The 23,886-nt window shown below is 37.9% G+C and overlaps 1 protein-coding gene across 1 annotated transcript; it reads right to left on the reverse strand.

Moving 5' to 3' along the window:
* Positions 1-411: 411 nt before the first annotated feature.
* On the reverse strand, positions 412-23,040 carry TMA16 (translation machinery associated 16 homolog). The gene is made up of 7 exons (XM_050895910.1): positions 22,992-23,040; positions 21,549-21,661; positions 12,113-12,150; positions 11,224-11,308; positions 9,979-10,127; positions 2,249-2,291; positions 412-619 (listed from the first exon to the last, which is right to left on the reverse strand). The coding sequence occupies exons 1-7, from the start codon at positions 22,992-22,994 to the stop codon at positions 478-480; spliced, it is 573 nt and encodes a 190-aa protein (XP_050751867.1). The 5' UTR covers positions 22,995-23,040; the 3' UTR covers positions 412-477.
* Between the last annotated feature and the right edge of the window lie 846 nt (positions 23,041-23,886).

The following is a 23,886-nucleotide window of genomic DNA, read 5'->3' on the forward strand; positions in this document are numbered from 1 at the left end:
GCCCCACTGTTTACCAGGGTACCTACTATTTATATACTAAATGACATACATTCTTGCCATTACCAGGAAAAGGTAAGGATTTCCCACCACAAAGTATTTCTAACAGGTGTCTGAATCCTGACTGCTCTATGACCAAGGAAGAGGTACCCAACTCATCAGGATTTCAAGATATAAACTACAATTGCTTTGTCAACTCAGGAGCCTGCATCCTAAAGAGAAGGTACAGTATGAGAAGTAAGGACACAATTAAGATTTTAAGTATTTATTTATATTCAAAATTTTTTATCCAATAATACACAGCTTTACCCAATAATACACTGTTTACTCTTTACCATAGGTACACGGCGAGTTCTTAAAAAAATACAACTAGCAAAGCCTTTGCAAATATAGTTAGAATTTATTCTTGTTTCCAGTGATAATTAAAATAGGTTTCTTACAATTCCTTTCAGCTGTTTCAGCTCTTGAATCAGCTGGTGCTCATAAGGCCACCTCTTCTGCTTTATTCAATTCTTCTTTAGCTTCCACATCTGCCACCTCAGGGTGACTACAAGCAGCATCCCCAGCTGAGAGCTTTTTCATTTTGATGTTTGGCAGTTTCCTCAGATCACCATCCCATTCTCTTAAAGAAAAAAAAAAAAGTAATGAAAAACAATTACCAACAGAAATACCAAGAAGGAATGGCAGAGTTAATTCACCTTTCCTCAGAAGACGCTAACTCAAGTGAGGCTGCTTTTCTAAATTATACTATCAGTCCCACTGCAGTATCAATAAGCACCAACTTTTTCAGCTCATCTTGTACACTACAGCAGCTGTAATTTCTCTGTGAAGAATTAAGTACTTCCAGATTGGAAATTCTGACCAAAAAATATGATGCATTTTATTCCCACAGACTATTTGTATCTTCAGTTACTTTAGGCCACCTGCTTTTAGGTGTGACACACTAAACTCCCAGTCTTGTAAGCACTGGAAAAGCAGCTTGGAAGAGTTTCTTCATCTGGATGCTCAATTTGCAGAGCTAACATCACATGTACATAGAGTCCTTCATTATGATTTATGGCAACTGTCAATGTCTTGTATGACTGGCTTCAAGGGGACACAAAATGTTAGTAAACATTAATTCACATAAGTATATTATTTCAAAAGGCTGCATGAAGGAGGAAGGGTTCATTTAAATATCACAAGTCAAATCCAGTATTCAATTAATAGAATGCATTCTTAATTACAGTAAGTGTACTTCATGGATCATTTTTCTCAAGGGCAAGGATGGTATTTGCCAATTATAAGACAGACATGTTTTTGCTCTACCGAGGTAATAAAACAACAACACTTCCATCAGATGTCTCAGTACAAGAAGTCAATTGTGTATTTATAAACACAGCAGCCAGAGGCCTGTCTCTTCTTTGAGGTTTCTGGCTTTATTCCAACATCCTGTAAGTATGACTTCTGGCTACATACCACCCCTAGGAGTTAGCGGTATATCACTCCTTCCAACATAAGCATTCATAAATTTTTTTTTTCCTTTAAAGTATCTCATTTGATAGAGCTGTCTGCAAGAGCGTTCATTCAATCCATTACCAAGGCATATTGGCTTCCTCTCCCAGATGAGCTAGCAGCAAGTTTCACAGCTCCCAGATCTTTTAACTGGATGCAAGTCGTCAACTTGCTTAAGATTTTCAACTAGTATATACACACAAACACTACTGTACTACACCTAGAGTTGGATCTTAGAAATTAATGCTGTTTTAGTTACTTAATGGTAAGTTCTGACTATCAATAACTTAGGTCACTACGTTATATGACTACAATTACCGTCTGAAATCTCATTTCAGGTAAGAAAACAGTGTAATTCCATTTAGCAATAAATCTATGTCTTGATCCTTAAACACTAACAGTAAATGCTAATCATTTTTGTGTAAATCAGTGAACGGCTGAGATGAGAATTTTAGGTAAAGAGAAAATATTCTCTAAGAATATTGAAAAAAAAAGATACTTAAGTTACAGAAATGGAATTCTAACTGTTGAAGCTTTCTAACCCTTCCAATGTTTTAATGACTGTCACCAGCGTTTAGCTTGTAACAGCTAAGAAATGCCGAAATAGCAACACCATACCTCATCTGCTTTTTCAAATGACTAACTCTTTGACAGTTTTGCATAAATTCTTTTTTTAAGAAAAAAGACATACCACATGTCAAATTCAGAAACACTGTTTTGCAGAAACAGATTAGTAGTGATAATAAAAAGAACTTACCTAAAAAATTTAAGATGCTTTCTGTTCATAATGTCTGGGATTTCTAATGGGAATGAAATTAAATTCTATTAGATGTGCTACATTATTCAAGTGAGTCTCATTTCAAAGAAAGAAATGTGAGCTAAAGGGCTGAACATATTATTTCAGAGATTAAAAGACAAGAAAATGAGAATGAGGATTCATATTAGAAAGTTTCTAGAGCAATATATAAACAGGAAGACCTCTCACTGCTCAAGAAAAGGAAATGAACTTATACCTATGAACTGTTCCAGCATTCAAATGTACCAGTTACTGAAAATCCAATCCTGACAAATAATAAAAAGAGGGTGCTTCATTTTCTCTAAATTGACACATCCAAGAAATAGCAAAATTTTAAGCACTTAAAGTTTCCCTTTAAAAAAAGTCCAGTCAAGAAACTAGGAAAATAATTAATTTATTATTTGTTTTAAAAGCATAACTAACATCCTCAACCAAGATCAAGGTCTGGTTATGCTACTTTTTAACAGACATTCACTCATCCATGTAATAAAATGACAATTCTGCCCTGCAGAACTTACTATAAATATGCACAACAGATAAAAGGTAAAATAAGAAAGCTTAGTTTCAAAGCTGACTTAAATATACAAGCCTCACTCTAAGTTAATGAGTACTAAGTGGTCCATAAGTATTTTGAAATGTTTTTGGAAAAAAATTTCAAAGCACTTAAGTCACCACTGCAAGCCAGACAGATCAGCAGTAGAGTTAGGAAAGTAACTCTGATAATTCAGGTAAGAAAATGTAAAAAACAGTTAAATACACTTCATAAAATTTACCATGCAGTACAAGAATATATATGTGTGTGTGCATGTTTTTAAAATATAAACACTGGGAAGAGTACAGCAACATGTCAGGTGTTTAAATAGAACACAGTCTTGGATTTTGGAATATAATACTACTTCCTTCCACGTGCAATGAGACAGTCTGAGAGCAAAGAATGGCTATTTGATAACAATTAGTCTCACTCCAGTGCAATTATAGTTTCCATTGTTAAACACCTGTTCTATAAACCACTCAATACCAAGTGAAACTAGCATTCCGCGGTTGCTGAAATGCCTGTTAAATACTGCAGTAAATGCAACATAATATTTATATAGACTGTTGGCACCTGTCTCCTCTCATGAGCTGATGTTCCTCTTGGTTGAACAGAAACAAACGTCAATAGTTTTAATGACTGAAAATTTTCAGTCTTCCCCACTAACAGAAATAATTGACATATACTCACAACAAGTCTTTATTACCTTTGGTAGTATAAAGAAAGGCAAACGTCTTGTACAGAGACCTATGCGACAGACCTTTTTTTTTTTTTTTTTTCCCCTCCTGGAGCAGCCAAAACGTTCCTACTAGATGTGTAGTTTATAAACTCATGCAGAATTTTACCTAGGATGCCTAAGCTGCTTTGCCTTGATTCAGTGTCATTCTTTTCTTGGTCAGTCCTAAAGTATTGCAAGTAACCTGTGTTTAACATCTTCACTAATTTATAGAGATTTATGCCTTAGGAGCCTTGAAATTTTTGCACAGTATAAAATACTTCATTACTGTCTATGAACTCTACAGATTTCACACCCAGCAGGTTTCTCAACAAGGAAGATGCTTGCTACCTCTGTAATGTTAAATCCACTTTATTATTTTAGCTCTTAAAAATGCGACATTTCAGCAACTTCTTATACTGTCCTTGAGCGAACCCTGAACATACAGTTCTGCCTTTGTTCATCTATCAATTTTCTCAAGTCTTACAGTAATAAATCAGATCATGCTATCAATGCAGGATTATAGATTATTTTGCTACTACAGAATGTAGGATGATGATACTTGTCACTTATCTTTGTGGTCAGATAGTCTTTACTATTCAGAAAAATATTCCTTCCTTTCACACTGAGTTATAAAGTTACCAATTGGAGAACAATAATATATGCAAAATGTTTTGATAACAATTACACTGACTTCTGCAGCCTGCTTCTTGATAAATAGATATGGTAATACTGCTCACAGCTGAGCAAGGCAAAAAACCATTTACCTGATGGGTTTTTTTGTCTGCTGATTCCTTGGTTCTGATAAACATCAATGCCACATTAGGTTCATCCTTCCCAACTAAGCACTGAAACAAAGCAATGGTCCCTCTTGCTTTCTTTGCAGTCCCTTGAACTGCACTCTTGGCAGCACAATGCCAAATGCTGAAACATCCCAGCCTCCACGAGAGAAAGAAGTTCTTCCCTTCTCTCAAGTATTTTACAAGGAGCAATGCCTAGTCAGTTTGTTTCTAGGACAGAGCTTAGTGATGTAAACAGTGAGTTTGACAGAAGTGGCACCACGTTAATTTGGGCCAACTGCCCCAGAAATATGCTGAGATTTGTATTTGTTCCTTCTATCAAAGCACTGATCCAACATACAGTTCAGTGTTATCGCAGACAAATCAGGACTAAATGACAAGACTTTCAAATGAAGCCCTTTCAACTGCCTTTTTTGGTTGAAAAACCCACCTTGGAAAGCATTTAATGGCTTTTATTAACTTACGTAGGACTTTTTCCAAAGAGTCCAATATTCTACCAGTTTTATCTAGCCTGTTATCCAGGGCTCACCAACGTCATGAGAAAGCAGGCATTCTGAAGGAGAGAGCCTGTGTGACAAACCAAGATTTGGCACTGAATTGATCTTTATTGCTTTGGCAGTGCCAAAATTTTCAAGTTATGCTTACATGTGTGTTTGCAATAAGTTATACAATAAAAACCACAGTTGCCAGATTAGGAACAGAACTAGAAACTCTAACCCCATGTGTGTAGAAATAAAGTAACTATATACTGCACAGTAACTGATTTTCTAAATTATGGTGGAAAGCTGCAGTAGCACTGTATTTTCAGATTAGTAACACTTGTCTTACTCAGATGTATCTCCTTAGCATGTACCAGTGTCATGGTTTTTGCCACTACTTGTGAACTTCATAGTCTGCTTTAAAAATGTTAAACACAGGAGCATGTTTTTCTGAACTACAGAAGGAAAAAATGGAAGACAGAGACATATGGCACAGGAGTTAGTGGAAAAGAAATGTAGACAGTATTTTGGGGAGCAGATATTGTCTGGCATTTCTAAGATGAAGTATTCAGCAACCTATGTGTTATAATGGAACAGCAGTGAAAAATTTAAGTAAGCATTTTTTTCATGTTTCTGACCCTTTCAGAGAGTTTTATTTCCCTATCTTTCTTCTGAGGAAGAACAAAACAGCATGTTAGCTCTCAAACTTTGTCATGAAGATGTTAGTGCTTAACACCATTTCATAACAAGGAAAAAGACAAAGTGACCGAGCTCAATTTACAACACAGAACTTGCGTAAAATAGTGTAAAGTCAGCACCTTTCCAACTGTTCACATGGAGAAGTACTGGACCAGATTACTTCAAAGTTCTTAGGGGCATCAGAAGTAAAAAGCTTCTGTCAGCTGTACGTCTAACTGATCCTGCCTCCGTGCACAGGCTTGAACTGGAGGGCTTCTAAAGCATAACTAGAGAAAAAGAAGATAGAGGAGCCAATCCTGGTATCAAGAGCGTCCTTCTACAGCTGCATCCCACAGCACTATTTTTTAACCAAGTGCTCTGTGACATTTTGCTGAGATGTTTTATTTCCTTCCAGAAGTATGCTGTTAATAAAAACATCGTTCTTCATAGCAGTAACCGTTTCTCTCTCCCAAAGCAAAGATTTGCACAAGAGATTTACCTAAATCTCACAAGGACTGAAATGTCACTGTTCTGTCAGTGCTCTGCACAGAATATAGGCTGCATATATATCACATCCATTACAACTGTCATACAGAGAAACACCCCAAGTCAGGTCAAAGGATGATATTGCAGCCTGAAGTTAAAAAAGGAAAAGGATGTTAGAAACTGTAGATGCTCTTTAGACAAAGAACCATTCAGTTACACAATCATGATCGTTACAGAAAACAGCAGCTAACAAACAGCACAGTACTTACGCTAGCAGATACATGTAAATGATACAACTTTCATCTGAACTAAATTAATTTCCTTATAACCTGAAGTTTCAAGAATTAAATAATAAAACTGGTGCGTTTAGCTTTAAAGGCTGTTCCCCAAGATTAACATTATGCTTCTGAAAGAACATGAAAGGTAATTAGAAGCAAATTATCAAAAATGTATGATGTTCAGATGAAATAATTATGATGCTTTTCAACTGAAAGCATGCTAACTCTGAGTTCCAAGGGCATATCCTGTAAATATCTAGGATTCCCTTTCAATAGCTTTGCTATAAACACGTAAGACCAGATTAAAAAACCCAAACACACACAAATGACATCATCAGGAAGAAAACTGCAGTAAAATTAATGTAGATATATCTAAGGAGTAAGGAAGTGACAAGAAGCTGCTAACAAAACTCAACAACCTCACAGACAGACTGAATGCTCCTTGTATAGGTACTATTTTTTGAAAAAAAGACTAAAACTTCCTATGCTTTTGGATATCTACCACTTTTGTAAACAGCCAGTAAAGAAGAATTAATTTTTCATTTACATATCTGAGAGAGATATATATATGGCATCAAATTTTAGGAGACTTTCCTAAATGTAAACAATTCATATCATGTAGTCTCTTCATAGCAAATGCACATGCATACAAGAAATAACTGAGTTCAAGAATAGGGAGAAAAAAAAACAACAAATACTAAGCCAGTTATAAAAGCTCCACTCACTACAGCTTCCAGGGATAATAATGAGCTAGAGCATAAAAGCAGTTTCCAGCTGATTTCCATTTATCCCCAATCTCTAATTACAGTATTTAGCAGCAACTATTTTCTCTGAATGAATACTGTCCTAGACAGAGAGCAAAACCTGCAGCAGCTGTGATAACAAATAATGAATGATTTGAGAGTGTATTTAATATGTGAAGTTGCACCATGCTCTCTGAATGCTTTACTTACTAATACTATAATAACCTCAAATTTTGCTTACAATATTTCTGGATTCTTCTTTATTTTTATGTTGTGCTTGTGCATTTGACATCTTTCTATCTAGTCCTATTGTTTTTTTCTGTCAGCTTTCCACAAAGCAGTAAGGAAAAAAGAAAAAACTAAAATTAAAAGCAAAAGCAAAAAGGAGATTTTCTACAACTAAGCTATTTGATGACATTCATAGTTTCCTATGACTTTTTTCCCCCCTCCTAAGAAATCAAAGATTATGCATGAAGTCATACAGGTATTCCTGAATTCCTCCGCCACTGCAGGCTGTGAAAGTATTAAGTAACACTGGCAAAATTTTAAAGCCATTCATTTTCTTTATTGGTACAATATAAATCAGGGGAAAGGGGAATATGACACACAACCCAAACCTTGCTGCGCTTTGTATCCTAACCACAGAACAATGTAGATTTTTCATGTCTTCCATGACATACTTTCACTGTTAGAAGGACTGATTGCATCTGAAAAATACTTTAGCATTAAAGCCAAGTTCATCACTCAACTCCAACGTGCTTATTTGTTAAAGCAAAATACATAAATTTCACTACTATTTTGTATTTGACTCTCCTCAAAACTACTCTTCTTTTTGCACTTTCATTATCCCTTTGTGTTTCTCCCTTATTTCACCAGATTACTGCTGCTTCCCTTCAGCCCAGTTCCAGCTATCAAATTTTCAGTCTTTTATTTCTCTTTCTCACATGTAGCTTGCATCTGTGTACTACCTCCAAAAACAGAAAATACTTTCAAAAACAGTTTAAGTGTTTCTTCTTCCTGTGTGTATGAATAAGGAGCTCCTGGACAAACTCAAACACAAAAAGGAAGCCTACAGAGGGTGGAAGCAAGGACAAGTAGCCTGGGAGGAACACAAATCGTCTGAGCAGCCAGGGATCAGGTTAGGAAAGCCAAAGCCCTGACAAAATTAAATCTGGCCAGGGATGTCAAGGGCAAGAAGAAAAGCTTCTATAGGTACGTCGGTGATAAAAGGAAGACTAGGGAAAATGTAGGCCCTCTCCGGAAGGAAATGGGAGACCTGGTTACCCGGGATATGGAGAAGGCTGAGGTACTCAACACCTTTTTTGCCTGTCTTCACTGGCAAGTGCTCCAGCCACACCACCCGAGTCGCAGAAGGCAAAGGCAGGGACTGGAAGAGGGTAGATTTAGATGAGATATCAGGAAGAAATTCTTTACTGTGAGGGTGGTGAGGCACTGGAACAGGTTGCCCAGAGAAGTTGTGGATGCCCCCTCCCTGGAAGTGTTCAAGGCCAGGTTGGATGGGGCTTTGAGCAACCTGGTCTAGCAGAAGGTACCCCTGTCCATGGCAGGGGGGTTGGAACTAGATGATCTTTAAGGTCCCTTCCAACCCAAACCATTCTATGATTCTTAAAGAAGACTATGCACCTTAAGAGGAAATTTTCAGCTCTAATGCTTATGTTGTGGTTTTCACACATAACTACTCCTCAGAAGATTTAATTAGATAATCTGCTGGCATAGATGGCTACCCAAAAGGAAGATAATAAAGGTAATAAAAAAAGTCAACGGGAATATCTGGCATGATGATTTTATTCAAACTTGTGATAATGGCCAACGTGAACGTTTGAAAACTCAAAGTGCTTTCAACTAGTTTCTTATCTACAAGATTTTTAATTTCAAATCTTCAGAGTTTTTGATTATTAAGAGGTTACGCGTTAGGGCCTTCACACACACAGAGCACTTACACTCCCTTCACCACCATCTCCAGTAAGTCAAAGAAAGGAGCATAACACCTCTGCCTGAGAAGAGCAAGAGGAAAAGTGTGTTTTTCTACTTGTGGGTTATCATTTATGCCTGTAGAATAGAGCCTGTAGACTAGATGTATCACAATAGCCCAGGATTTTTTCCTGGAATACCTACATTTTAAAGGAAAACTCCAGAAATATTCACATTTTGGAAATACATCAGTACTACAATTTCTGCTGCAATCATTCTCTCACATGAAACACAACTCAACCTTAGTGGAATGAAAGGTCTCTTTCTGAAGATGTTTTAGGCCCATGAGTTCAGAGGCTTTGGTCCTCTTCACCTATCATGAGAGAGTTCATGAACTTGAAGTTCCTCATGCCACTGGTCCACCTCAGTGGAAAGGGGCAAGTCAGGCCACAGGTTTATCCCTAACAGTAAGCTTGTGTATTAATCGGAAGAATGCTAGAGAAAGCTGTGTATAAAGACTTCACTGGCACAAGTCCAGATAACAAAGCCCACCTAAAAAAAGTAATTAATTTGTAGAGAAAGTGATGCTGGTTATTCCCCACAGGAGCAAATAAAGTCTTCATGCTAATGAATGTTAAAACATGCATACCCACTGAAAAGCACTTTTAAGGTAAAAAATACTTTGTATATAATGAAGGTCCAAGCAAGCTGCCGAACAGAATTTGTATTTGAGACAGGTGCATTAAATCTCACTTTAGTTTCAAAAATATATTATATATGCCTGCACTAAAGAGGCGGTACTAGCAAAGATGCACAAAGGCAAAGCAGTAAAGCACAAATATATGGAGTCAGATCTCCACCATCTTTTTTCTCCTCTTCTTCACCCTGCCCCTCTTCCCAAACTCCTCTGCAAGGCATAAATACCTAGCAGTTAGTTAATTCCTTTAAAGAGAAAAATAAAGATAATGCCTAGAAATTTCACTTAGATTCTAGCCTTGTGAGCATGAGGAGGTGTGACCACAGGATTATTTCTAATGCTTTTACATACCTATTCCATAGCCTTCATAGAGTTGTCTTTCACGTTCTATGGTCTGCTTGATGACAGTTTCCCGTGAACCATGCTGTCTTCCTTGTCTACCTTTAATACTGTTTTGCAATTCAATCTGCTCCAATTCAGCATTGAATCGACACATATAACTGAAAGAAATAAAATGCATTTATGCTAGATGCAGTCATGCAAAACTTTTGCAAAACAGAATTACTTTGATAATCTAAGAAGTTATTTTACCAATTGTATTTATTTTCTAAATTAGTCAGAGATGTTTCTTAGATTTGAACTATTACTTTAATCTTCAAAGTGGAAGCTCCATTTAGAACTTCATTTGAATCATCTGTGGCTCCCAAAAGGATTAGGGGGTTTTATTTGTTTTGGTTTTTTTTTTTAAAACTATGTTTGCATAAAACAAAACTCCCACATTATTATAATTTACCTGCTCTGGAAGACCAGTGTTAAATCTAAGTATTCCTAACTTTTAATTGCTGAATTTCACCACCTCAATAATAATTTTTAAAGTAAAGTTCTTCTTTGGCATGTGTTGTACATCATCTCGCAAACATCCAACCCAAATCCAAAAAGTAAGCTTTTATTGCCTTTGCAGTATCATTAGCTTTGATTAGCAGTTTACAGGTTTCATGAACAGCGTAGGAAATATGTCAGAGCTTCTGTAAGGAAACCGATATAGTACATCTGCGTAAGAATACATATATATTATCTTATTTAGCTAGCAGGTGAAAAACGGTGACAAGCCACAGGTACATACATCCAGCAGCACAGAAATAACTGAGTTTCTTCTTAGCAGACTGAATTCTGGTATTTTCTGCCCTAAAAATTGACCCACCTGAGTACTGTTTAATCATCCCAGCAAAGAAAATTAAAGTATAAAGGAGTAAGTAGAATGAAATCTGTGCATTTAAGTGTCACTGAATAACCCAACTAACAAATTCATGCAATTACTACTGTCCAAATCATTTAGAGTCATCCACACACTACAAAAGCAGAGATACACTTAAATAAAAAAACCAAACAACAATACGACTTACTTAATTTTAGTGTGAATATATACATCTTTCAATATATCATTAACCTCAGTTGCAACAAAATCAACTACTTGATGTTATTAACAGTAATATATAAAAAGTCCTCCTCTGAGTCATCATCACTTTACAGATCTTAAGAACATTATTTTAAAAAACAAATCAAGCTTTTTAATCCTATTTTTAACACCAGTCTTACTTTTCAATTAGTTCGCCAGCTTCCTTCTTTGTGTACTCAATTTTATTGGGGTCAAGGTGACTTTGAAACCATTGCAATTTTTCTCCTACAAGAATAAACTTAACATTAATGATTACATCATCACTGTAGCACCAACACAGATTACAGTTCTTCAAAGTTTTTGAAATAACCCCACATTTCTCAAGATTTTGAATGGCATCACCGACTCACTGGTATTGTGTGTACCAGGTATGAAGGTAGCTGTAATAGAAACATTCTCACATAATTTTAGATGTATTTTATATCTTGCTTACAGAAAAAAGATGTTATGCTTTGCTTTACCGGAAATTAGTGTTTAAAATATCACTGTATCAATTGCTTCAAGATGGAAACCTAGGAAGGCCCCAAGGGGGAAAAAACAACACAATGGCTGAGCAAGAGTTCTGATCATAACAATTTTTAAACAGATTAAACTGAAAAGGTGCAGTGTCAATCATACGAAAAAGAAAAATATTCCAGGTTGTGTCTCAAAGTTTTGAATTTACTTGCTAGCACAATGTGTCTGTTAACCTGCATATATCATCCTCTTTTACAAGCAATTAAAAAAAGCATGGAGACAAGTACAATAAATACATGCACAGATGTACAAAACAGATGTTTGGTCTATATTGCCCTGTTGTCATGTACACTGACTAAAGATTAGGCTATACTCAGCCCCAACTTCAGTCCTGTATATACTACTTGAGTGAACATGTCAGGTATTTTAGCATTTCAACAAAGTCTATTTTAAGATTACAGAATCGGATTATAGAGAAAGAAACTCTAATTGGGGTATCTATAAAGTTGGTAAAACTTGAAATCTATGCCAAAAAGTTGAATACTGTATTCAGTAACAGAAGTTTCTGCTCACCAATGATACTCAAACGCAAAGCTTTATCAGTCTTCAACCTAGCAGAGAGAAAACAGATACGTTAGCCAGGAATGAGTACCATACAAATAATTATCTTCATTTTCTTTCTCCAAAAATCTTTTTTTTGGAGTTACAATGAAAGTCAAGCTAGAATTTCAAATAGAAGTATTTGCCAAATTCAGAACAATGTAAAACTTATTCTGTTTCATCTAAATATTCTACTTTTTGGTAAAACTACTATCTGAAATTTGTCCAGTCTACCTATTAACTTAAACAGTTTCTTGGAAGAAATTAGGACGCAACACTTAGAGCACAGCAAAAGGAATTTCATGGAAGACCTGCATTGTAATAATTTCATTAAGTATTTCTAATATTCTGCTGATATGTTTAATGAGTTTAAAGACTAAGAACAAAAGATTTCACCGCACTGTATCCTTGCAAATCAAGCATACAATGTGAAAAATACCATTCTAGTATCTAATAAACGTGTAATAATTAAAGTTTGTGCTTAGTGAACAGTAGAAGTTAATGTGTTAAGCAACGAAAATTATCAACTTTTTTTTATAAAGATAAAGAAAAAAAATCTATCTCGAAGTATTTTTAACTCCACTTCAACCTCTGGCGGGATACTTGAAGCCTTCTGTACTCTATGGGATGTGTGTACACAATTCAGCTTGGGATTAAAGCCTGTCCTGTTGAGCAGTTGCCAGAGAACACAAGTTTTGTAACAGGTAATACAGTGCCTCATGCGTTTTTGCCCTGAAGCTCTCAGATTCAGTCTGCAGCAATGAATATTGCTGAATGTCACTTTATTTCCAGAACGGAAAATAATACATTGTTGGGATAAGTATGAAATTTGTCATTGGAAAAAATATCTTAGCCACACATGTTCAGTGTATATATCCAAGGACCTCTGATAAAATTGACTTTTTTAAAATTATTATTATTTAATAAGAAAACTGATAAAGGATAAAGAAAACTGATAAAGGATAAAGAAAACTGATAAAGGATAAAGAAAACTGATAAAGGATAAAGAAAACTGATAAAGGATAAAGAAAACTGATAAAGGATAAAGAAAACTGATAAAGGATAAAGAAAACTGATAAAGGATAAAGAAAACTGATAAAGGATAAAGAAAACTGATAAAGGATAAAGAAAACTGATAAAGGATAAAGAAAACTGATAAAGGATAAAGAAAACTGATAAAGGATAAAGAAAACTGATAAAGGATAAAGAAAACTGATAAAGGATATCATTGACAAAGAACAAAAAATGCCAAAATTCAAAGTTCAAAGCTAATGTGCTCCTTCATTAAATTCCTTGTACTCTACATAATTTAATGAGCATTTTAGAGTTAACTGAAGTAACTCAGAGCACAGAAGTCTGTCACCTGTCACAAAAATTCGGATCAAAAGAGAAAGCCCTACTTCCCGGAGACAAACATACTTGTATCACTTGGCCACAAACCTACATTATTAAAACAAAGATTAGCTTTTTCAAGAAGTATTTCATCCTCTGAAGACCGCCTAAAAGCCACATAAAAGCAAATGCATGGCATGTGTGAGCTGCTAAGAACTCCACTAACACATTCAAGAAAAGCCTTTTTATTTCTATAGATACCCCAGCATCTGAGATAAGCATTTTTAATGCAAAAGTCTATAAAGGTCAAAGCATGGGGTTTGAGTTTTATCACATCTGCCAAAAAAAACCCAAGCTGGTTAATTAATAAAAAGATTTTAGTGTTAAAACAAAAATGACTCTCATTCCTGTGGGTTAAATGACAGACCTGGATGAGACTATGTAAAAAAGAACAGAAAAAGGAGTTAGATTAGAAGTCAGCTTTAAAACTCAGCTGTAGAAGATGCCTTCAATAAAAATTGTGGTAGGTAGCCTACAGGGGGCTTACAGCAGGGAGTTTTGAACGGTAACGGCAACCAAGCAAAGGACACATATTCCACGCAGTGGAACTCCACACCAGCAGTCCCTGCTGTGAACCTTGCATGGCAACACAGCCAGCTGAGCACGTCTGCAAAGCGTTGCCATGGAGAAAACTACAATGCCATCTAGAAAAGCTGCCTGATTAGAATCCTAAATCATGCCATAGATATGCTTTAAAACACTACAAATTACCATTTGCACCTGCAAGGGTCACTAGATTGTTTGTTTATCAAGGCAATGAAGTACACAACCAGGGTTTTCTTCTGTAAGAAAAACCTTCAGTCTCTAGGTGTACGCAACTTATTTCAGTATGAGAAATAATGAATGATAGGATCAGACGTTGCCTTATTGTACTTTTCATAAAAACCTCACCTCAATGACCGCTAGAAGACAACAGTATTAGCAGGGAGGCTAATCAAACAAGGTAAGTCAAAGAAAGTTCCTCTCATGTCCTTCCACACAATGAGTAACATCTTTTGCTCAAGGGAAAGAGAGCATGAGGATAGGGATACAATCTTGTGGCAGGCTGTTGCTTCTTAATGATTTTCTCCTCCACCCGCCTCCCAAAAACCATCTGCTTAGGCACTGATTATTGATAAGGATGCTTAGTGGTTTTCTTGATGTTTACTAGGTACTTAAAAGGTTAAAGCCTTCATGCACCATCAGCACCTCTTTATCTCAGATATTGTAGTCAACTGTTCTACTCCAAATACTAACAATGAATAAACATTTGCCAAATCAGTTTACCAATTCAGTATTTTTCCCCATAATATCCACACATACAAATGCCATCTATGGCTCTGAGAACTAAGATAGGCTCTTTCATTAAGGAAAAAAAAAATTCATGGTTGACAGGACATATTTCCTTGTTTCTTGTTTCAGGTTGCTAAATACCTTCCATATTTCTCCCTACACGTCCGTTTTCGTTAGCTTACGCACCAATTAGGGGCTTGGTTAAGCATTTTAGGATACTTCCATATGAAAATCCCTCTATAAGAATTAAAAATTCTGATTTCTTTGCAGTTCATTTTTTATTTCTGTAAGCAAAACAATTAATTTTAAGAGCTAACATTTTTTCAGTTCCACATAAAGAATCTGCAAGAGTACATCTCAAAGCGTCACTGCTGCAAACAGCGCAAGTGGAAGCATAGTGGCTCAAGGGAGACTAAGAGGTTAGACAACAGAAAAGCCAAGGAGAAACACACAAACAAAGAGCTCCACAAGGAGATATTTTAAGGTTACTGCTTACTCCTAAGAGGTCGCTTCATGCCAGATCAAGAAATACTGTAAAAACTCCTTAGCTCTCCTGTCTCAAAGCATGACAGTATTAGACTGGTATATATGTAATGAAAATGCACAGACTCCTAAAAAATTTACAATATATGCACAATAGAAAGGTTATATTCTGAGTCAGGAGGGAAAATGACGGGGGGAAAAAAAAAAAAATCCAGTGCTTGATCACCTTTAGCTACCAAAACCAGACAGAGATTTCAGCGGTTGCAAACAAAATGTGATTGGTGTTGGTACATCACTTCTAAGAGAAGTTCCAGGAATATCCCATTATGGTCTGGTTTCCTGAAGTGTAGCAGTGTTCTACTGGTGCCAGTGAACCAGCTATTGCTGTCTCATAAAAACATCTTTTTAATTATTCAACAGAGCAAACAAGTTGCCTATAGGAATAAGGATTCACATGTAGACTAAGAGAGAATAAATTGGTAGTAATGTTGGAGATATGCGAGAAACAAAGGATGCTACCTAGTTAACGAGGCGTGACCTTCAGAAGAGAAACAAGATGACACCATAAGTCAGCAGGTAAAGAAATACCAAGACAAGCACGAGGGCAACCAAAGAGCTACTTGAACTGTGAGCGTACTATCCTAATTACCATACTAGAAAACCTACCCTCGGTAGGGAGAGCCACCTACCAACAGAAACCCCTTCCTCACAGAACATGCGCAGTAAAAAAGGAGGATGCTGTGACGTTCAGTGGAGATGAGGCTTGCGAGAACCAATAGGGATGAGGGTAACTAAGCGAAACTGTAAAAATACTGATAACTGTTGCTCAAAATATATAAAATGCTTTACCGGGTGTTAACCAGGTGTGCCAGCTTTGTGGAGTTACCACTTAGCACCCATCTCTGCGCAGACATGAAATAAACAAATATCTTGACTCTGTGTGTTAATTGGCTTTTTTGCACACCGGGTGAAAGAATCCTGATTTTGGGGACAACAGTAATACACTGGAATTTGTTGCTGCTCATTAGACCTTGAGGAGAACTGAGAAGAGGGATGCAGGCAAGAAGAAGGTGCGATTCAAGTGAACAAGATGATTTAAGATTGTAGTCAATTTTCTAAAACCATCTAGTCTGTCTCCTCTTATTATGGTCAAGATTGGTCTTTTGTAGTGCAGCCACAGTTTCTGGACAATAAGCTTATTATTACTGTCATATTTCATTGAGAATGCTTGCATTGAAGAGTATCTGGACAATGGAGGCTGTAAAAGACTTCTGCAACTTAGAGCAGAATTTCTCCCTCCTTTTTCCCAGTGCTGCATTAAGTATTGAAATTCCTTGTTGGTAACGTCTTCCCTTTTTTATCATCTTGCTTGGGCAAAAGATACTTGAATACGCATCTCATAACTAAATGCAATTTCCTTTAACATAAACAGGAATGTTCACAGCAGTTATTTCTCTTCCTCCATCATATAGAAAAGTTAAAAAGTAACTAGAAGCCTAAACTGTCTCTAGTCCGGAATCCTGTCTCCAGCCAAGTACCAAAAGAAAAAAAAACAAAACAAAACCAAAACTAAAAGAAACAAACCACACAGAACCAAAGCAAACATTTACTGATACTTCTACAAAAGACATTCTCACCTTCCAGTAACACGCCATTCAAGGGCTTCCTACACCCAAGGTAATACCTTTGTATTGAATAATAATCAACAGATTAAATGTAAGTATGTTCAAAAACTATTATTGCATAAATTTAGCCAACCACAATTACAGCATCTTCTGGCAAGTAAATCCACAGCTTAATTAAAATAATACAGATGAACTATATGAACTTCCTAGATTAAATGACTGTCTCTGATCCAGTTTTTCCATGCTGCAGAAGTGCACTAGCCTGTACAGAGAAATTATCCCCTTTACTCAGGGCTGGCGAAATCATATTGAGAATACTGCCTCCAGTTTTGGGTCTTCCCCACATTTAAGACGACTTATTTCTATACGATAAGAAGCATGGTCAAAAACATACCAGATCTGTAGATGGGATTAAGAAAGAAAATACTGTAGAGATTACGATAGCTTCTCCTATTTACCACCAAAGGATGTATTAACCTTCCAACCAGAGAACAGGGTTGTCATTAAATACAAGTAATTCGGAAAATTGTTTCTGCAAATACTTCAACTTCAATAAGTAATTTTCCAGTGAAAAAGTCTTCAGTAAACTTATTGCAGTTAATGCACAAATTTGGAAGCAACAATGCCAGAGCATTTATTTAGTATTATCAGCTGCCACTAAAAGAAGACATTCAATAGACCTGCAAAAGCAATGAGGAAGAACAAAATTGGTGTGGGCTACTTCTTTTTCCTGAGTGTAGGAGTGGAAAGCTTTCCTCCATCCACAGCATCAGAAATTTATCTTGTCTTTTTCAGAGCTCTGCAAAATTAGCCCAAACCCCATCATTATATTAAAGAAACTGAGAGCTAAGTAATTACACTAAAAAGACTGGAGAGTGGCTAAACTGACTGTTTTTAAACACATGCTTGACTCCCAATATTTAAAAAAAAAAAAAAAAATCTTAAGATTTAACAAGCTGATCATTAAGATAATACAGATCCAAAAGAAACCGAAACCCTTAACAAGTATTTTAAAGACTCTAGAGAAGAAAAGAAATCAACATTATTCATGTCTTTCAAGTTAAATTGCTCTTCAAGCCAAGACAGTACAGAAAATAGAATATAGACAATCGGCGAATGTTTTTAATGCCACTTATTTTTAGAACACCACAACAGAAGAGATCTGCAAAGTACAGATCTGTGAACAACGCTAGTTAATTGTTTAGGACCCAGAACTGCAAGATGTAGAAATCTTATTTACAGATAGATCATTTTGCTATCACAATACGTTTTGGATGGTCCAGACTGACACACTACTTTTGGTGGAACAGTTTCCCTATGCAAAATGAATGGTTACATCTTTTACCATCAGCCTAGAGGCCTCACACTTGAAACAGTAAGGGAGCTTGGAAAAGAAAAGGCAGAAATCAAGAAACAGAGCCTAGAGAAACGGATAGCAATCTACATCCTCTAATCTTAAACTGAGTTTCTCTCTATGGAGCATCACTGCTCTGTGAGCCTAAAAAGGATAACTATCAACATCCTAAAGGGAGCCTAAGGGGAAGGATAGCTATCTACATCCTCTAATCTTAAACTGAGTTTCTCTCTATCAAGCACTTCTGTTCTGCAAAGGCATTAGGCTTCACTGATCCTCACAAGAATTCAGGATAAACCATCTGCTCTTTCATCGGGCTGCTTGAAGCTCACCTTTTATTAGCTTGCTTGGCTGCCAATATTTAATCGTTTTTCATAAAATGGCGCTTTTTCCTCAGGTAACCCGTGACACATACCAAAAGGTGGTCTGCTTCTTTCACTTGGAAGGATTCTGTTGCCATGACTAGCTCCTTTTGCTACACTTCAGAGGAAAGGAACAGGAAGGCTAACCATACTGCTATAAAGAACACTGTCTCTTAAACTGGTGAAAAAACTCATTTATAAATAAGTTTGTCTCTTTTATGTAAAATTCCTGTTTAAAAAGCAAATAACTTTATAAAGAAAGGCTGAAGTAACATGGTAGACTTACATGTGTTAGGCAAAAGCATTTGAATTAAACTCAAATCCTCCAAAAAAAGCTTTCATAGAGGATTAATCCGTCATTGTGCACATGGGAAACTACTATAGTTCAAATAAAGGGCATGGAGCATTTAGCTGTCTTTAACAGCCAGTGGCAACAGGTGCTAGGAGATAGAAAGAAGACACTGTAGCAATTGTTCCACATGTACTGCTAGTCAAGATAAGGTATTACTTGCAAGGCATAGGAAGTAAACTCCCTAAACATATACTCTCAATTCATCCTTGCGTAACCTGGTTCTCCAGCACCGAGAAGTTAACTGCCGTTCAATCCAACAAATCCTTTTTTTTTAGTATTGCAATTATTGGTGCAGTTTAAAAAAAAAAAAACAAAAATTAACGTGGTTGAACTGAGAGCTGCACTCCACGATGTATTAACTGGAGCATCTTCTGTAAAACTACAACTAGTGCAGATAAAAGGCTGATATTGTCATGTGTTGAGCTATGACACTTAATCTACTCTGGCAAGCACAGACAGAAATCTACATAGTAAAGACTAAACACTAGAACCAGCTCTCAGATGAGCAAGTCTTAAAATTAATACATTTGGTGACAACTGCTGAAAGAAAGGAAACTTCCAAGAGATTAAAGAATTTCATTTTTTGTCTGTCATTGGGCGACCTAGAACTCTTTTTTAACCAAACTTAGGGGTTAAGATCATCTAGATCACCATACCAGAAAGGACAAGGTGTGTTACAATTGCTTACTACAAGTGTCTCTGTCTAGAGAATCAGTTAGAAAGACAGCAAGATTTTCACTTTACTGAACCCTGTATGCTCAAAACTACTAAGTGGCCTTTGGCTCCTAAAACAAGTTTGATTCCATACTTTGCTCTGTAGACTTCACTTGGCAGTGTTAGCAGTGGACTAAGAGTCCACTGCCGCAAAAGTGGCTCTGGTAGCCCAAGACACCCCGACACTGCTCTGAATATCCTTAAAGCAGTAAACTTAGCTGTTCAGCAGAAAAAACACCTGTGTTAGAATTAAGCAACATTACTTACATACTATGACTTGCCAAATCTAGCTGCCTCAGTAACAAAGCCTAGTCAGTACAAAGCCAGCATCTTTTCTTTCCTTTTCATGGAAAGGATGACCTAATTACTGCAATATTAATGCATTAAGCAGAGAAATGAATGATGCATTTGGTACTCTCTTAACCTGTAACAAAATAGATTGCCCTGTGCAATCTCTAACATATACCTTAAAACATTCTCCATGAAGAAAAGTAATTAAAGAGCAAATTAAATGGGAGAATACTATTCCAGTGGGAGTTCTTTGCTTAACTTCTTGCTGTTGCAAGAGGAACCAAAAGTAGCACTCTAACAAGAAATGTCAGCACAGATGTCTATATTAGTATAACTCTACCCACAGAGACAATCACGAAAAGATTTGACGGAGTGTGCCATGTCATAATGAATAATCAGTACATCACTCCTTCACTCAGTAAGTTTTCTTGTGCATGTTTTTCCTTTATGGCAGTCACAGATGTAAGCACTAAGAACCAAGTATGATTCAGTTATCTTTTGTGATTAAGCGCTCGAAGTGGCAGTTATGAGGCAAGATGAGAGAGTTAACGAAGTAGTCAATTTAGCACTAGGAAAATAACCTACAATAAAAACTTACTTACAATCAGTAGTCAGAGAGCACATGAAGCAGCAGGGAGAACTTCTTGCACATTAGGAAACTGCCCAATCCTCAACACATGCTACTTGTAAATTCTTGCAACAGCTCTGCTTTGAGGCTACATGACACAGCTATGCTAGTAAAGGGCCCCTTTCTAGTTAGAGCAACCTTACAACTTTGCTGTGGATAAGGTTGTACATCCATCCCCAACCATAAAATTGCACAGTCTCTGAGGAACATTTCAACTGTACCACGAGTTCCCAATTTAACACCTTCAGACATATGAGTATTTGGGCTCAGCTCACACGGTCCATTCAAATACTAGTGTACTTTGACAGAAAATGCTTTAAGTTTGCTTTAATAACTTTCTAAACAAACAATCATAGCATATCAACTAGCAAGCTGAGACAGAATGGAAACTAAAGGCCAGTCTTCTCCAGCTATCTTTTCCCTCTGTGGAAGGGAAGGACAGGAAACAGCAGGAAATCACGGAAGAGGAGTTAACTATTCAGTTTTACTCAGAAGTCTCTCTTCTGCAGGAAGGTTTCTGGGTTTTCTTTTCTATGAACTCTGCACTTCAGCACAAGAAGCTAGACCCTAAACAGGTTTCTTATTAAATCTTGGAGTAAAGTCAAACTAGGTGACTAAGGTTCATGTGAAATCACCAGCAACATGCCATTCAGATTATAAAAAGCAAAATACTGTGATAAGAAGAAACCCAACTTGTAAGGACAATACCAAAAATCAAGTAGCACAACTATATACCTTGTATAAGCCGATTTCATGAACGTAAATCTGTCAGTTCACATGGCCCAGCAGTACTAAGCTATGTAGCTATTTCTTTTATCTTAAGTTTCTATCAGCATAACAGTCCCCTTCCACACACACGCCCCCCCCCCCAAACAAAAAATATCTACTGTGATGCTGTCCTTTGGTCTTTACACAGATTTCGCACAGTCAACTTACTTTTCTTTCTTTTCCTGTTTGTGTACTTCCCTTGCAAGCTGTGCGGCTTTCCTGCTGTAAGGATGGATAACTTTTTTTTCTTGCTTCCCTCCTTGGGTTTTTCGTAACTTTGGCTGAAAAAAAATCAAAGATGCTATACACTACTAAAATTAATTAAAACATTAAAGGGAAGATAGGAGCACACACACATCATGGTACAGACTTAAAGGTCATGCATCAGTATCTCAGAAAGCCCTTAACTTATAGTAGCATCTTATCAGTTCCACCAGTCAGATCCTACCCTCCTCACTAACAAACAAAATTACTTAAACATGGTACATGCTGTAACAAAACTAACGGAGCGCAGAAAATGCTGTAAAAAAAATCTGACTACTCTCAAAATAGCTATTTTGTAGAACCCTGCAGCTAGGAAACTAAGATTATCTCTCTGTACCTTTGCAGTAAATGTCCCCATTCAAGCTTCTATCTGCTTGTTGCATCTGGGTTTCTGACAAAGGCCATATGTTATTTGTACAACATAACAGAAAGGATTTTCTTGTCCCTCCCCACAGATCACGAGAATGGCTCACACCAGGGAGCAGCCAGAGGCTTTTCTTCTGTAGCCCTTCATGCAGCACAGAGAGTGAATACCACTCACAAATTTAAAAAATACTGTAACACTAGTTTAAGCTTTGTTACTTTTTGGTCAAAAAGTATTTGAGCAAAACTGAAAGGCTTTATCAAACAATATGCAATTTAAATTCTTTAAAGTCTTCAACTGTGGACAAAAGAAACACCTGAAAGCAAGGAGGCTAAATGTGCAAACGTGACACAGGAAACAGCAATCAATAAACGGAGACTTTAGTACATCATGTTATCTGTGTTAGCATCAGTGTTTAGGATTGCGAAAAAAAGAAAAGCTAAAGTCAAAGATAAATTATCCTGAACACCTAAAGAAGTCTCAAGGGGCCCCTTGCACCAGTTTCACAGGTTAACCCCGCTCCTCACTTCCTCCTCCCGCCAATCCGGGGCTGCTCGCTGGCGGGTACAGGCACAAAACCAGCCCCGCTGCCCTCACCCACCGGCCACCCTGCCGGGAAGGCCTCAAACGACGCAAACCTCTCCGGGAGGAAACGCGCCCACGCCACGGGCAGGCTCACGCGGGGCTACCCCCTTCCCCCGGGGCCGCCGAGCGGCGGGGGGCAGGGAGGGCAGCTTTTATTACATGCAAGGTCGGTTCACCGCCGTTAACGGCCCACACGGCCGCCTGCCGCGTTCCAGGGGACGCGCCGCAGACTCCCAAGGCCTCTCCAGGAACGGCGCTGGGGCCGCTCCCGGCGGGAAGGAAAGGGCCGGGAGCGCCGCGAGAGGAGCCCCCCGCCGCCCCCAGAAGCAGAGGCAGAGGCTGCGGCAGCCGCACCGGCACCGGCACCGCTATCCCCATCCCCATCCCGCCGTACGCACCATGGCGACCGACCCTGCTTCCGCTGCCGCGGTGCACCAGCCAGAGCGATCCGGGCGGGCGGCGCGGCCGGCGCGCCGGACGTTCCGCGGCGGGGCGGTGCCAGTTGCCACCAGCTCCACTGACACCGCCAGCGCTACTTCTTATGAGCGCGGCTGCTTTTTCCCCCGAAAACAAGCAGAGCAAGGGCACAAAGGTGCGGGCTGGCCCGGGCTGCAGAGCTGCTCCAGTGTCGTCTTAAAGCAGGCTTGTGTTAAGAAGTCACCACCCAGACCACGGGCTTATGGAAAATAATTTGTGACTGTTCAGCTCCCAGCATCACAGACTCAACAGAGACGCTGTCTTTAGGCCTTATTACACTTTGCTTTTCAGGCACCGATGACTCTTTTCTGCCAAGCATTTTAATTCATTTCTATAATATTGAATGAGAAGCGCTGGAGATCAGTCCTCCTTTGGTTTGGACTGTGTGGCTTCTCACCAGGTTTTAGAAAGGACTTTGTGCCCCAAAACTTCCCTGTTCTTGCCAACTTCATCACGTAGGCTGACAGACTTTATCCCTCCCCATAAACCTTACCTCTCTGGGATACAGTAGAAGTACAAGATGAAGATTTTATTGAAGGTAGGAACATGCAGGCAGGGGCAGCTGCCCGCGGTGAGGAGGTCCTGACACCCGTCAGCAGGCTGCGTTTGGTCCAGCCCCGCTTCTGTAGGGACCTTCCTTACACCTGCAACGGGACGATAAAAATTGTTTTCCGGACTGAAGGTTTATATTAAGACAGGAAGTTTTCTTTTATTGTGGTGACCTACCAAACCTCTACCTACAGTATGAAAGATCTGCTTCTAAATGATAATTAAAAACTCACTGGCACCTGCATGTGCCATTATTTTCACATAGTA

The sequence above is a fragment of the Gymnogyps californianus genome, chromosome 4, assembly GCF_018139145.2.
Source record: "Gymnogyps californianus isolate 813 chromosome 4, ASM1813914v2, whole genome shotgun sequence".
Lineage (NCBI taxonomy): Eukaryota > Metazoa > Chordata > Aves > Accipitriformes > Cathartidae > Gymnogyps > Gymnogyps californianus.

What these genes read in the sequence shown, in the direction of transcription:
- TMA16 (XM_050895910.1), bottom strand. An exon ending in GCTGGCGAACTAATTGAAAA is followed by an intron (nt 10,128 to 11,223) that starts GTAAGACTGGTG and finishes TATTTCTTTCAG; the next exon opens with TTATATGTGTCGATTCAATG. An exon ending in AAGCATCTTAAATTTTTTAG is followed by an intron (nt 620 to 2,248) that starts GTAAGTTCTTTT and finishes TTTTTCTTTAAG; the next exon opens with AGAATGGGATGGTGATCTGA.